At 33.1% G+C, this 15,059-nt stretch overlaps 2 protein-coding genes across 3 annotated transcripts; one reads left to right on the top strand and one right to left on the bottom strand.

The window, feature by feature from the left end:
* The first annotated feature begins 714 nt into the window (after positions 1-714).
* On the top strand, positions 715-4,638 carry LOC105967455 (phosphate transporter PHO1 homolog 1). 2 transcript variants are annotated; one of them, XM_088827008.1, is made up of 13 exons: positions 715-933; positions 1,029-1,404; positions 1,469-1,793; positions 1,886-1,934; positions 2,058-2,129; positions 2,259-2,388; positions 2,484-2,604; positions 2,709-2,961; positions 3,079-3,228; positions 3,347-3,499; positions 3,673-3,951; positions 4,046-4,182; positions 4,282-4,638. In XM_088827008.1, exons 1-13 carry the CDS (start codon positions 730-732, stop codon positions 4,370-4,372), a joined length of 2,340 nt encoding a protein of 779 aa, XP_088683134.1. In that variant the 5' UTR covers positions 715-729; the 3' UTR covers positions 4,373-4,638. The 2 variants fall into 2 exon arrangements, with proteins under 2 accessions (XP_088683134.1, XP_012847504.2); XM_012992050.2 differs by having other exon boundaries at positions 1,029-1,323; positions 4,282-4,637.
* Positions 4,639-5,152: 514 nt separating this feature from the next.
* Positions 5,153-9,078, bottom strand: ABCG21 (ABC-2 type transporter family protein). The gene is made up of 4 exons (XM_012992264.2): positions 7,845-9,078; positions 6,842-7,048; positions 6,540-6,718; positions 5,153-6,001 (listed from the first exon to the last, which is right to left on the bottom strand). The coding sequence occupies exons 1-4, from the start codon at positions 8,857-8,859 to the stop codon at positions 5,348-5,350; spliced, it is 2,055 nt and encodes a 684-aa protein (XP_012847718.2). The 5' UTR covers positions 8,860-9,078; the 3' UTR covers positions 5,153-5,347.
* Between the last annotated feature and the right edge of the window lie 5,981 nt (positions 9,079-15,059).

Genomic DNA, 15,059 nt, shown 5'->3' with positions numbered 1-15,059 from the left:
TTAAGAAGATGGCTTAATTGTAAATATAAAGGACTCAATTGAAAATTTTTAAAACTTCATTTTGGTACTTATGAAATTTCTGGTTGCATTTTGGTATTTTTGTGTCAAAAAACGAACTCCCACTCGCATTCATGGCGAGTGAAGTGCACGGTCAGCTCTCAAGGGCCTTATTGCCTTTGACTAATTTTTATAGGGGGGGTATTTGCTAATTGTTTTAACATGAGGTCTTTTTCAGCAATTCGAGATTACACATGGGTGGTTTTGCAAAAAAAACCTTATTTATTTATACAAGAACAATATAATATCAATATCTATGTATGTTTCTATTATGGGATACAAATTATCTTGGGGATGAAGGAGAGATTCCAAAATCTGTATTAATTATCAGAACATGACATAATAAAGTAATTACATAAAGTATAAAAAGAATTTATGATATATACCAATTATATCAAGAATAATATTACATATATACATACATGTTTATACTAATGCGAAATACCAAAGCATATTAAAATTGGCACACGATAAAGATGCAAAAAGGATATAATCGAAGGTGTCTGACGAGTGTCGTCGAAGCATCATTACTCACAGCCCGTCAATCGAAATTCCCGATAAATATATCTCCACATATCTATATATATATAATGTGATCTTACTTCTCTACAGAAAAGAAAAAAAACACTCATTTGTCATAAATCAGACAATTATATAATATTTACAGCCAAGATGGTGAAATTCTCGAAGCAGTTTGAAGCTCGGTTAGTTCCCGAATGGAAAGAAGCCTTCGTTGACTACAGTCAACTCAAGAAAGATCTCAACAAAATCCATCTCCTCGATAGTAATCAGATCAGCTCGAATAAATTTGTTTCATCTTTGAGAAAGTACATTTTTCTTGGACATAATAAGCACAAGCAACATAGCCTCATTCAAGTACTAATTAATTAATTCTTGTCATAATCGATAATCGTATTTTCCGACACCCTTTTTTTTCCCATGTAATATATAATTTATCATGTAATTTTCAGGTTCGTAAGAAACTTTCGACCTCGGCTAGTAAGGGAAACTTGTACGAGACTGAACTTACCGAACGATTCTCCGATAGTGAAGAAGCTGCAGTAGTTCGTGAGTTTTTTTCGTGTTTGGATAATCAACTCAACAAAGTGAACGCGTTCTTTAGTGCAAAGGAAAAAGAGTTTCTTGACAGGGGAGAATCTTTGAAGAATCAAATGGAGATTCTCGTCGAGCTCAACACTTCGTTAAGTAAACAACGAGACGACGACTCAAATGAGGATTTTTCTATATCAGCCACTATATCATGTGGTAATGTAACAAACACACGTACACACACAAACACTCGTACACACACACACACATATATATACATATCCTCTGCTTTTATAAGTTTTTTCAATTAAAAATGTCTATTACTTGTACTAATTTTAACAAGATTTTCGATTGTTGATAGACGAGGGCTTCAATAGGGAAATCATGGAAATTGATCTTTCGGACTCTCCTAAATATGGTGCGCTAAAAAAATCGATTGACCGAGTTGTCAACTTCAGACAGAAGGATTTAAGAATTCACATTCCTTTAACGAATCCAACGCGCACGTTTTCAGCTGTCACGTATTTGCTTTGGGATGATCTGATAAACCAATCATCCAAGAAACGTGGAACGGAGGGAAATAACAAATTGCATATTAATAAAAGGAAGTTATACCGTGCGGAGAAAATGATTAGAGGAGCGTTTATCGAGCTTTACAAAGGATTAGGGTACCTCAAAACTTATAGGTATATATGATCACTTGTTCATAGTATTATTATCTTGATAACTTGTAATTAATATTTATGAATTTTGATTTTTTTCTGAAATTGTACTCTAGGAACTTGAACATGCTTGCTTTTGTCAAGATTTTGAAGAAATTCGACAAAGTGAGTAATATGCGACGACGAATCTTCGGTTCGGTTGACATGCATGCATATTATTTAATTAATTATTACCCTTTTAAAAAAAATAATTAAATTCATGGCCAATAAAGTTTAAGTGGTTTTCAGGTGACTAATAAACAAGTTCTTCCCATTTATTTGAGAGTGGTTGAGAGCTCATACTTCAACAGTTCAGACAAGGTGAAAATCACCTAGCCGAAAAATTACATATTTTTCTTTTTTTTTTTATTTCGTTACATATTTTTATTTAATTTCATTAAATTATGTCCGGAAATTTTTAAGTTGAGTTTCCTAAATTTAATTTATCAGGTTTTGAAATTAGAAGATGAAGTTGAGGAGCTCTTTGTCAAGCATTTTGCTAAAGATGATCGAACAAAGGCCGTAAAGTACCTTAAACCAACTCACAGAAAAGAATCACATTCTCTGACATTTTTCGTCGGTGAGTTTTAATTTCTTGCAATAATTCCATGTTGCAATAGTCGAAAAAAAAATTTATTTTACTTTTTAATTTCAACATCTGTTTCTTGATTCCAGGACTATTCACGGGTTTTTTCGTCGCGCTTCTCGTTGGATATGTGATCATAGCGCATACTACAGGAATGTACGAAATTAAATCCGATTCGATGTATATGGAAACTGTATATCCAGTCCTTAGGCAAGTACATACTTCAAAAATAATTACAAATTCAATCAACCATTAATTTTCGATATCTAATTAATTAATCGTATATATACGTACACTCTAAATTTAATTTGCAGCATGTTTAGCCTGTTATTCCTACATTTATTCCTCTACGGGTGCAACATTGTTATGTGGAGAAAGACGAGAATAAATTACAGCTTCATCTTCGAACTTTCTCCGACAAACGAACTGAAACAAAACGGCATATTCTTGATTTGTAGCACATCAATGGCTGCTGTCGTAGGAATCTTTTTCGTTCACCTCTCACTTGTTGCGAAAGGATATTCTTTTATTTCTCGAGTTCAAGCCGTCCCTGGAATTATACTCCTGGTATATATATTTTTCAACATCATTAATTTATAATTAATAAACAAACTCTCTAAGTATCTAATTAGTACCAAGTAAAAAAAATTAATTGATTTTTTTTTTTTTTTTTTTTTTTTGTAGGGGTTCATACTAGTGTTATTGTGCCCATTCAACGTAATCTACAAGTCGAGCCGTTACCGTTTCATTTCCGTAATAAGGAATATAATCTTATCGCCTTTTTACAAGGTTGTAATGCTGGACATTTTCATGGCTGATCAACTTTGTAGCCAAGTAAGAATTAATATATATTATTCAAATATTTATATATAATAAATTAAATGACATATTTATTTAATAATAACTTAATTAGATCATAATTAATTTGTTCTAATGTTTTATTGATGATCAGGTGCCCATGCTTAGAGAGCTAGAATATGTAGCATGCTACTATATAACTGGAAGCTACAAAAATCAAGATTATCAATATTGCATGAGAAACACTTACTATAGGGATCTTGCTTATGCAGTTTCCTTCCTCCCATATTACTGGAGAGCCATGCAGGTTAATAATTATTAGCAAACTCCCCCCTATAATTCAATTTTATTAGCAATCGACCCCCTAAAAATGCACCATTTACGCGATCGTCCGCTAAAAAAATGCATCATAGGTTTTTTTTTTTAATGTCTATAACACGAGGATCGAAGAGTTTAATATCTAATTGTGATGTTTTGCAGTGTGCTAGAAGGTGGTTCGATGAAGGTGAAAAAAGCCACCTACTAAACCTCGGAAAATACGTCTCCGCCATGCTGGCGGCCGGAGCCAAGGTGGCGTACGAGAAGGAGAGAACCGTAGGATGGCTTTGTCTAGTTGTGGTGTTGTCAAGTGCGGCAACTCTTTACCAGCTGTACTGGGATTTCGTTAAGGACTGGGGCTTGCTCCGGTTCGACTCCAAGAACCCGTGGCTAAGAGACGAATTAATGCTTCGACAAAAGTTTATTTACTTTTTATCCATGGTATATATATTCTTTAATCAATATTCCACCTGATTAATTAATCAAAAGATTCCAAATGATTAATGAACTATTTACATATCACATTATTGTACAGGGATTGAATCTTGTTCTGAGGCTAGCTTGGTTGCAAACGGTTTTTCATTACAACTTCGGAAAAGTCGATTACCGAGTGACGATGCTGTTTTTAGCAGCACTTGAGGTTGTAAGAAGGGGACAGTGGAATTTTTACAGGTAATTAAATATACTGAAATTATATTATTCTGATATCAATTTAATTGTGGAAATTAATTAACTTATGAATTATTTTTATTTTTTTTTAATTTGAAACAGATTGGAGAATGAGCATCTGAATAATGCAGGAAAATATAGAGCTGTTAAGACAGTGCCACTTCCATTCCATGTAATGGATGAGAAAGATTGATTAATTTATACTTTGGTCGCTCGCTGAACATGTGCAGGTAGTGGACGCGTTCTGAAGTCTATAAATACCAGTCCACATTGCCAGTTTTCACTACTGATGCTAGAAAAGAAAAACGATTAAAATTATTAATATATCTCTCTCTTAGATTTTGCTGTAAGTATTCATCTTTGGCGCATAGTTTATAAGTTAAGAGATCTGTTAGTTTGTGTTGAAAAAACTTGACTTGACTGTACGAAGGATCTGTTTAAGATACCTTTATAATAGAAAAGATTGTTTACATCCTTTCATGTGTGTTCTTGTACTTGTAATAATACTGTTTAAATAAGTATTTCGCCTTTGAAGACAATCGGTCCAAAGTATTTACTTGTGAATTAAATATTAAATTCCGTGTTTCTTTTCATTTATTCCGTCGTATGTTATGTTAAGTGTTATCACACTTCACATGACATTTATGTTTTAATTATTTACTACGAATTCGGAGACTCTAGTAGAATTTTTTTTTTTTACTACGATCATTAACCGTAGCAAAAGGTATCAAATTCGTACTAAAAACGCCTTTGCTACGCATTTGCTACGTAGCATATACGGGTGTGACAAAAGCTATGCATGCTATGGTAAATGACCGTACCAAATACTTTTTTACTACGGTAAATTTTAGTATTTACTACGACTTCAAAATTGTTCTGTAGTAAAAAGTACATTTTATTACCCTTTTTTAGCAAAAAAAAATGGTAGTAATAAGCAAATTTTCTAAATTGAATTTCATTATGAAGAAATATATAACTAATAAAATCCTCCTCAAAAGGCTTTTGAATTTCATTATGAAGAAGGCAATGCACACAATTCACAAATAAATAAATTAGGTTACACATTCTAAAAATAATATCTAAAATCTAATTCAAACAATTACTTCAATAAATACATTTAGATCTTTATTATTAGCTTCTAGCACAGAGTAACTAACTAACTAACTACTCAGTGATGTTTCTGGCTCAGCCTCAAAGCCACATAAGCCAACACCCTATACCCGACGAGCATCACCGCCAGAGCCGCCACATCAGCCGCCAAATTATGAATACCGAGATATTTTATCGCCGGAGAATCGACCACCCTACACACCGAACCCAACCCACACTCGTAAACCTCGTTTTCCGAATACTGCACCCCAACTAAAAGCCTGTAGCAGAACTGACTAAACGAAACGTACTTCAACCAATCGATAAACGGCGGAATGTGCTGAATATAGTATCCACTTACTAATAAAAAAACAAGCATTAAAACCGACGACAGAGTCGTGGCCTGTTTTACGTCCATTAGAACTGCGCCGAGGGCTAACCCTAATCCCTGCGCGACGAGCACGTTGAGCAGGACAATCGAGAGTGTTAGTAGGAATGTGATTAAGGAGGGTTTTAATCCCCCCATCCAATACGTTATTGTTACGAATAAAGTCGGCAAGACGAGCTCCATCGGTAAATCGCCCACGATTCTTGCTGTGTAGTAAGACGAGAGGCGGTACATTCCGGAAGAAGTTTCTCGCGCGAGCATCGGCTTTTCTTGTGGGAACACGAAGATTGCGTTGAATAGTGGGAAAAATCCCCAGAAAATCGAGAAGAAGAAGAGTAGTCCCACCTGGTGATATAGAAAATCAAAATTTTTGGTTATAAATTATAATGTTGTTTCTCATTTCCAATAATTAATCGTGGATGGCAAAATTGTAAATCATGTCGTCTAAGTTGTCTTATTTCAATTTTACATGCGCGCAGTTACTATGCAAAGTTGGCATTTTTGGTCCTATTTCGCTCAGACTTTGAATTTTATGCAAATTTATTTAAATGGGAGCTTTGCTTGAAAATTAGTACTAGCGCGCTAGCTCTTCTAACTTGGTTTATATACTCGTCCTTTCGCATAAGAATCAAAGTTCTATCAAGGCTGAGTAAGATTTCGAATTATATAATTTTTAAGGGTCATAATAAGTAAAATCCGTCATGTTTATTTGTGTGTAGTAAAAGTAAAATTTGATGCAACATCGGGCCAAAACTAAAACCTATGACAAGTTAGATGACTAAATTCCTAAATAGGCCAAATACAGAGGACTAAAAGTACAATTTTCTCAATCATGGATGCAAATAAAGTGGAAAAAAAAAAATTATTTGTTTAAATTTTTTACCTGATCTTGAATGTGATTTGGATCGGAATGCCACCACAGAATCCCGGAGAGAATCGAAACGGACATGACTTGGAAAATTCGTAAACCGGAAAAGGACTCGTGTTTCCTTTCTTTAAGCCCCCTGCTTAACAACACCCTGAATTGCAACCACCAACTGCTGGTCCATTGATTGTCTGAACCTATACATACACATTAAAACACACACACACACACACATTATGTTAAGGCACATTTAACACGTGTGAATATATATATATATATATATATATATATATATGACATATGCATTAATTGGGACTTACTGGTTGATGATTTAGTGGAATGGGGTTGAATATGATGCTGGGAGGGGAGGTGGTGAATTTCTTCCTTGAGAAGAGGATAAATGTTGTTTTTGTAAGAGTGTATCAGAAATTGTTTGGTTGATTGGATAATATTATCATGCTTATTATCTTGTCTCCCATTTCCATGCAACTCATTTTCTTCTTCCTGTCTTGAGTCTGGTGTCACACCTGCCCATGTTATAAATTCATTACTTAAATTACACAAATAACCCCAAACTGAGAGGGAAAAAGAATTACTTCAATTTCTTGATTTTTTTTTAATAATAAAAAAATCATTTAAATTCATTTATCGTGGATAAGTTATTGATGTATGACTTTGGAGTACTTCATCTATCATCATAATTTGTCAACCGCAAAAAAAAAAATAAAAAAAATAAAAAATAAATAAATAAATAAAAAAAAATAAAAAAAAAATAATAATAATAATATAAAAATAAAAATAAAATAACCATGGGCAATTATGGTCAACCCACCCCTGGTAAGGTCAAATTACAAACAAATCATTTTGTTTGCGTAATTATAGCCACTCCTCAACTATGTGTTTTCCTACATGTTTACTCTTACGTTTTCAAATGTATACAACGGTGTTCATCTGGAGGGTAAACCGACCAAACCAAACGAAAGTTCGATACATGCCGATTAATGAACCGGTAATTCGGTTCGATATTCAGATTTTTATTTTTATATGAAATATTAGTATATAAACCAAAATTAATTAAAAAAAAACAACATTTTAAATATTTTAATAAAATTTCAATAATTCAATTATTTACCAAACCAACGGTATGAAAATTTGGCGTACCGAAATTTCGGCACGATTTTACCGAATGAAAACCTCTAAATTTACCAATTAAAATTATTTTTTCATAAGACAATGAATAGTTGAGGGGTGACTGTAATTATGCACACAAGAGGGTTTTTTCGTAATATCAGAATAAATAAATAATAATAATAAATTTAATACCATTTGCAAGATCGAGTAGAAAATCAGCCGGGTTCACGAAATCAAACCCGGGAGCATACCCAATGGACGCAAAGTAATCCATAACCCGACCCGCACCGCCGCTGTAAATCGGGCAACCTTCCGACAGCACAATCACCTTATCGAACATCCTGAACAACCTACTCGACGGCTGATGTATAGTGGTCACCACCGTCCTGCCGCCACGCGCCACCCACCGGAGCGTCCCCACAATCCTCTGCGCCGTCGTGGAGTCCAGCCCCGAAGTCGGCTCGTCCACCAGCAACAGGCTCGGATTCACAAGCATCTCCTGCCCGATACTCACCCTCTTCCTCTCGCCCCCCGACACCCCCCTCAACAACGGGCCCCCGATTACACTGTTCCTGCACCGGGTCAGCCCGAGTTCCATCACAATGAACTCAGCCTGCTCCATTTTTTCCTCCTTAGTGAGTGAACTCGGTAGTTTAAGCAAGGCCGCGTAGGTTAGGGTTTCCAGAACCGTGAGGTGAGGGTATAGCACGTCGTCCTGCGTTACGAACCCCGTTTTCCGCTTCATGCAGCTCCCGGAGAAGGACTGGCCGTTGTAGCTGATCGTGCCGGAGACTTTTCCGGAGAGTTTTCCGGCGAGGGCTGTTAGTAGGGTTGTCTTGCCGCTGCCGGACGGGCCCAGCATCGCCAGAAGCTCGCCCGGCCGCACGGTGCCCGTAACGCCGTTTAGCAATTTACGCGTTACCTTAGGCTGAGAAGATGCGTAACAATTTGTTCCACTTCTGCTTGTTTGTAACTTTATTGTGTACGAGACATCCTCAAACTTAAGCGTGACGGGGCGTAACGATTCGCGTAAAACGGAGCATCGGACAAGAATTGCATGATTAGTATTATTATTATTATTATTATCGGGAGGCAATTGATGATTGTTATCAAGAGAGGGGCTAGCGTTGTAAATATTGGGTTGTTCAATTTGTATAGAAATGTTGTCAGTTGAAGCAGTAGTGTTTTCTTGCTGAGGGGGCATCATTTTTTTTTTTTTTGTGGAAGATGGATAAGAAATTGGAAATTAAGGGAAAAGAGGAAACTTAATACTGGAAAGAAAAGAGGTGATAAAGGAAGATTAAATAATGGGATTGTTGTGTTTAAATAAAGGTATGTGTGTGTTAAATGATAATTATCACATTCACATGCATAAGAAAAAAAGTGAAAAATAATGCACGAGAAATGAATTGTGTTGCGACTTGTTGATATAGGCCGAAGCACAGTGCGTTCTTCATAAAGTTTTTTTTTTTTAGAAAATATTGTTCATAAAGTAATTAAATGCAAAAAGTCCTTTTTAACCTTTTTTATTTAATTTGAAATTTTGATATTCAAACATATTTAATAAGGTGTCTGTCGAGTGTCGGACACGAAACGTATGTGAAACACGGCATCGTTAATAAGTTGAAGTTTTCATGCTACGTACATAGATAAGATTTCGATGCTCTATATCAGGTTTGTTAACATATATAGGGGTGGTAGTATTTTTGGAAAAAATCCTATATGTTTTAAGTGAAAAACTAATTTCAATTTCATTCTAGAAACATTCGAGAAAATTGAAAAATCAGGACTTCGGAAAAATAGGATTGAAAAAAACTTGTTAATTCCAAAATTGAAAATTTTCGAATCAGAACTGACGGAATTCGAAAGTTCTATTTTTAGTCACCTATAAAATACATATAATAACATTGATAATATAAATGTAATATTTTTAAAATAATCCGGTTTTCAAAAATACTTTCAAAAATTAAAACAAGATTCATAAATTCGCATTTTACGAACAGTAGCAAACCCAAAATAGGTCTGTGGGGGGCAATTACCCCCACTCGCTTTTAAAAAATGTAATATTCATATTTTGCTGCGTGAAGAGAAAATCCTGATTTCGCTACTGATTAAGTGATCAAGAATTGAGGAGGCTAAAAATGCATGAACCAAGTGTTCTAAATAGTGATGACACTAAGGAGATACCCATTTAACGTGTCACAATAATGCAAAGTGAAACTTAATTGTGACGATCGGCCACTTGTTGGAACTACAAAATGCGAATCTAAACCAAAAATTTCTCATCACAATAGTGTAAGTATACGATATTTATTTTTTTCGATCGGTCTCAAATTTATTCTTTCTCCGAATGTCCGAACGCACGATTCAATTTCCTCAATTTCAACTTTATTTTTTAGATCATATTGTTTGATTACATCAAAATACGGGCTGTATATTCGTTAATTTATTGACCGCTATTTTTCTGACATAAATTATACTAAAAAGGGCCCTTAAGATATATGTCCCTACTGAGAAAACTTATTAGAACTAAATGACAAGCTTAACTAAATCTTTGCTACACATTCTTATAAAATCCATTCCAAAAATGTCCCCCACTCACTTAAAATATGCTTTAATTAAAATTCATATTGCATTTATCATCTTTTTAATCTGGAATATTTTCATTTTTCCATCTTATATTTTTATTTTTATTTTTACAAAAGACACATTATTCTTTTTTTTTTTCTTTTTTTCTTTTCTCTTTCTTCATTTATGCATTTTCTACACTAATATAAAACAAAAATAAATCCTATTTTTTCTATATAATACAGAAAATTACAAAAAAAAACATTTTTTTTTATTTTTTTTAATCTAATTTACATATGTTTTTATATTTTATTTTAATTTTATCTGTTGTTAATAATATTGTAGTAGAATTTGGTGTACTATGATATACTACGATATATTATAGTGTACGGTGTACTATAGTTTACTACTGCGTACTATGGTTTACTTCGGTATACTATGGTTTACTACGGCGTAGTATTCCATAACCCTAGCATAAAAAAAAATTATCAGCCGTCGGCAAACCGTAGAGCAAACAAATCACAGCCGCCGCCAACTACTATCCACCAGCACTAGCCGTCAACCAAAACCCTAGCGCCGTAAAAAACCCTAGGTTGATGCAATCGCCTCCAACCATCGATCTAACCTCACACCACCATCTTCAATGGCCACCTCCACCATAACCATCACCTGATCTATAACCACGACCACCACCGCCATCGCCATAGACCCACCTCCGCTGCCCCCTTCTACATCCTCCCCCTCCACTGCACCGTCGCCGAGGTCTCCAAGAACCTCGAGATCTTCAGATCTATGCATCGCCTCCTTCACTCTACTCTACTGTTCGGCGACAGATCTCGATGGATCCTCAAAATCTTCAGATAAACCTAATCTTTTATTATTTATATTAAGGGTATTTTTGGGTTAAACAAAAATAAGGGTGTTTTTGGGTTAAACAAAAATAAAAGGATGTGAGTCAAATTTTATTTTGAACTAAGGATTTAGTTAAGATATTTTATTTGAGGTTGTCATCTACTTCAAATTAAGTTCGTATTGAGGGGCTCCTAGCATATTACCCCACTAAAAAGTGACACAATATTTTTTTTCTCTTTTTTCTTTTTTAAATAAAAAAAAAATTAATGTTAAAAGTAAAAGTGTAATAAAGAAGAGACAAAGGTGGTTTATATATCTAAATTACTTTGTTTAGTCAAAAAAGTTCAAGTGCTGATTCGATATGTGTCAAATTCTTATTCCATGGAGAAAGATAGTGCTGGACACTGTAACGTGTATCTTTGTATACATCGCATTTCTGAAGGTGCATGGTGTCTAAATCAAATGAATGTCTTTTTTTTTTTTTTTTTTTTTTTTTTTTTTTTTTTTTTTTTTAATTTTGGTTTTTTAATTTTAAGTTTTATATTTTACTTTTATATTTTATTTGAGATTTTAGAGTTCTAACTAAGAGCGTGAACAAGCCGAGCTCGAGCCCAATTCGCCTTTTTGGCAGGCTCGAGCTTGAGCTCGAGTCTATTTTGTCGAACTCGAGCTCGTCGAGTTCCTTCTTTTTTGGCTCTAACTCGAACCCAAGCTCATTTTGTTGTTTTTTATTTTTTTAATATATATTTTTTTAATTATTATTTTATTATTATTAAAAAATATTTTAAAAATTTACAAAATAAACAATAAATTGTAATTATATATATTTTTAATATTTATATTTTATTTTTATTTATCTCTATAATTTTTATATTATTATACATTATTTAAATAAAAACTAATATATAAAAAAATAAAAATAATAAATAAGGTTCGCGAGCCGACTCGTGAGCTCACGAACAACTAAAAACTGACTAGTCAGAGAGCTCGACCTCGTGAGCTCGAGCTCAAGCTTGAAAAACTCGAGTCCGGGTTCGAGTTTTTCTCGAGCCGGCTCATCGAGCTCACGAATCAGCTCGACTCATTTACCACCCTAGTTCTAAGACAAATTTTAAATAAATATCGAACAAAATATGTTTAATATTTCAAAAAAATTATATATATAATTACTTGATGTAACAAACAATATATAGAGAGAGTACACTTTTGATGTGTTTGATATATATAAGACTATTTTTGTATATGAAATATATATTTTTTTGGTGATAACCTCATTTGTGATTTAAAAACAAACAATTGTAGTAATAATTAATGCACATTGTATAATGTCCAACAAAAAAATATATTTTACTATTGAATGAAACAATTGGAGTTGATATTTTGGTTCGACAGTCGAGGGCGTCAAACACCATCGATGGCGGAGGTTTGTTAGCCCCTTATTCAGAGACATCGGCTAGGACTCGGGTGTGGCCGAGTCATGACCGAGAAATGGTGCTAAGTGAGGGATAGCAACAAGACAGCCATACATATCGACTATTATTTATATGGTTAAACCATATAATGCGTAAACTTCATGTATTTATATGATTAATAACGCACAAATCCGACTCATCTAAATAGAAAATTCAGATTGCATTGTTGAGCATTTGTGTAATTAAGAATTTTGTGTATTGTGCACCTTATTCTTCCTCTGTATTATTTGTGGAAAATCACTATAAATGTTGCGACTTGCCCAAATTGTGTTTGTGTGTTTGTTTTCGTTGCATACTCTTTCAACTTTTATGTTTGCCTTACAAAATCGTATGTTCTTGTCCGTTAATGGATAAGATCGAGCAAAGACTGACTAGTTTTTCGTGGAAACCAGATCATATGAAGATGAAATTTCTTGTGCAAAGAAACTTCCGTGACAGATACTATAGTGGACTGATCACACCAAACGAAGTGACAAAATAAAATAAACGTACACGAAACTAAATTATATTGTACGTTAGAACATGCATGTGTGGGAACTTTATTAAAGAGAAACCAAATACAAAAATTGTCACCTATATATACTTATCCTCAAACTCATTATTTACGTATTGCATCTTAGTTCATCATCGTAACTGTGTCGTGCCCAATGCTTCCACTAATATCAGTGCCCAATTTAATTTTTAATTTATTGTGTAAACAACCCTTTTCTTGATTGAGACAGGTACATTATCTATATATTGATTGGAAATTTTATTCGGTTTCTTACAAGTCCAATAATTTCTTAATGAAGAAATCAAAAAAAAATTAAGTGAAAAATAAATACTAATTCAATTTCAAGAAAAAAATTCGTAATTATGGGAGTTCAATTTTCAATCTACCCGTATAGAATAAAATAATGCATAATAATATTAATAATATAAATATAATTTATCGAAGGATGAAATATTCAAAATTGTTTTTTTTCTAAATGAAACTCAGATGATAAATTAAAATTGAAATACTATTCAAAAATAAATTAGAGGGAAATTCTCTTTTATGAAACCGTATCATAAAAGAGAAATTCTGCACAGCTATTTAAGACGATATATTTTATGCTTAATAAAGTCAGAAATGATTGATAAGAAAGCACTTCAATTGATGATGACCATTCTTTTGAAAATAAAACAAAAATAAATTAGAAAAGTAAATAAATTTGATGATTACCACGTGGTAGGCAATGACTGCAGCTTCAAAGGTCTATTCTATGCTACACCCGGTGAACTTCACCGAATGTCTTGAGATTTTGACATGTGGTATTTAATAATTAAGTAGTTAATTATGTAACTTTAATTATAGGAAGATAAATAAATTAATAGAATCACTTTATTATAGGCAATTATGATTTTCTCTCTACAATTCTTTCCTTATTCTTCAATTACACATTCGTTAACCATCTTCCACCATTATAATGCATTTCTCCATTATTTGTTTAGATTATGTAACAGTGGCTTCCCACCCAAATGAAGAAATTAAAATGATACTGATAATGCAAACTTTACAATTAAATTAACATAAGCATAAGTGGAAAACCATTTTTGGATAAATTAATGTCTGTTTTTATTTTTCATTTTTTATTTTTGAGTGATCTACAAGCATACCAATATTTGACTCGGAAGTAGAAATTTATCAAAGTCAGATTTCACAAATAAGAGCCAATATCTTATTTTCCAGTGCAATTTATCGTGAAAGAACTTAATAAAAATTAAAATAGTGAAGAAGTGCAGTAATGGTAGAACACAGTTAATGGAGGAGTAAATTTTTTTTTCCTGAATCGAAAAATGGAGAGGTAATTGATAACAAAGAAATAATTGGAGAGAGAAAATCTTATTAACTATATTAAAGCGATTTTATTGATTTAATTTTTTCGCTAACAATTAAATTTTATATAATTAACTATTTATATTATTAAATGCCACATGTCAAAATCTTAAATACCCGGTGAAGTTCACCGGGTGTAGCATAGAATAAACCAGCTTTCAAAATATATATAGTTGGCGGCAATTAGTTCAATTAATATATACCATAGCTTTTTTTTTGACCTATTTTTATTGGTTTATTGAAAAATTTATCTCAAGGTGAAAAGTTGGTGTGGTGTCTATTTGTTGCACAAGTAAGAAAAGAGTGGCATATTATTCTACAAGAAAAGCAATGGATAGTTTGATATTACATTATTGGTGAAGTTGATTTGAAGTCCGGGAGAGACGAAAATACATTAAAAAAATTCTGAATAGAGACGTTATAAATGTTGTTATACACGAACTTTTTTATATTTTTATATAAAATAATACGAACTTAAGAAATGTTAGAGGGACCATGACTCTCTTTGACCATATGCTGGCTCCGCCACTGAATTTGCATCGTCAACTTTGTACATACTCTCATCCATACAACTTTTGGCACTACTAACATTATTTTCTTGTGTGTGGATATTGTAAATAAATTAATATATACTTTATATATAACTATAACATATTT

The sequence above is a fragment of the Erythranthe guttata genome, chromosome 12 (genome assembly GCF_056151865.1).
Source record: "Erythranthe guttata isolate IM_541 chromosome 12, IM_541, whole genome shotgun sequence".
In the NCBI taxonomy this organism is placed as follows: domain Eukaryota; kingdom Viridiplantae; phylum Streptophyta; class Magnoliopsida; order Lamiales; family Phrymaceae; genus Erythranthe; species Erythranthe guttata.
Note: the sequence above shows the minus strand (reverse complement) of the source record. Positions and strands in the feature narration are given on the sequence as shown.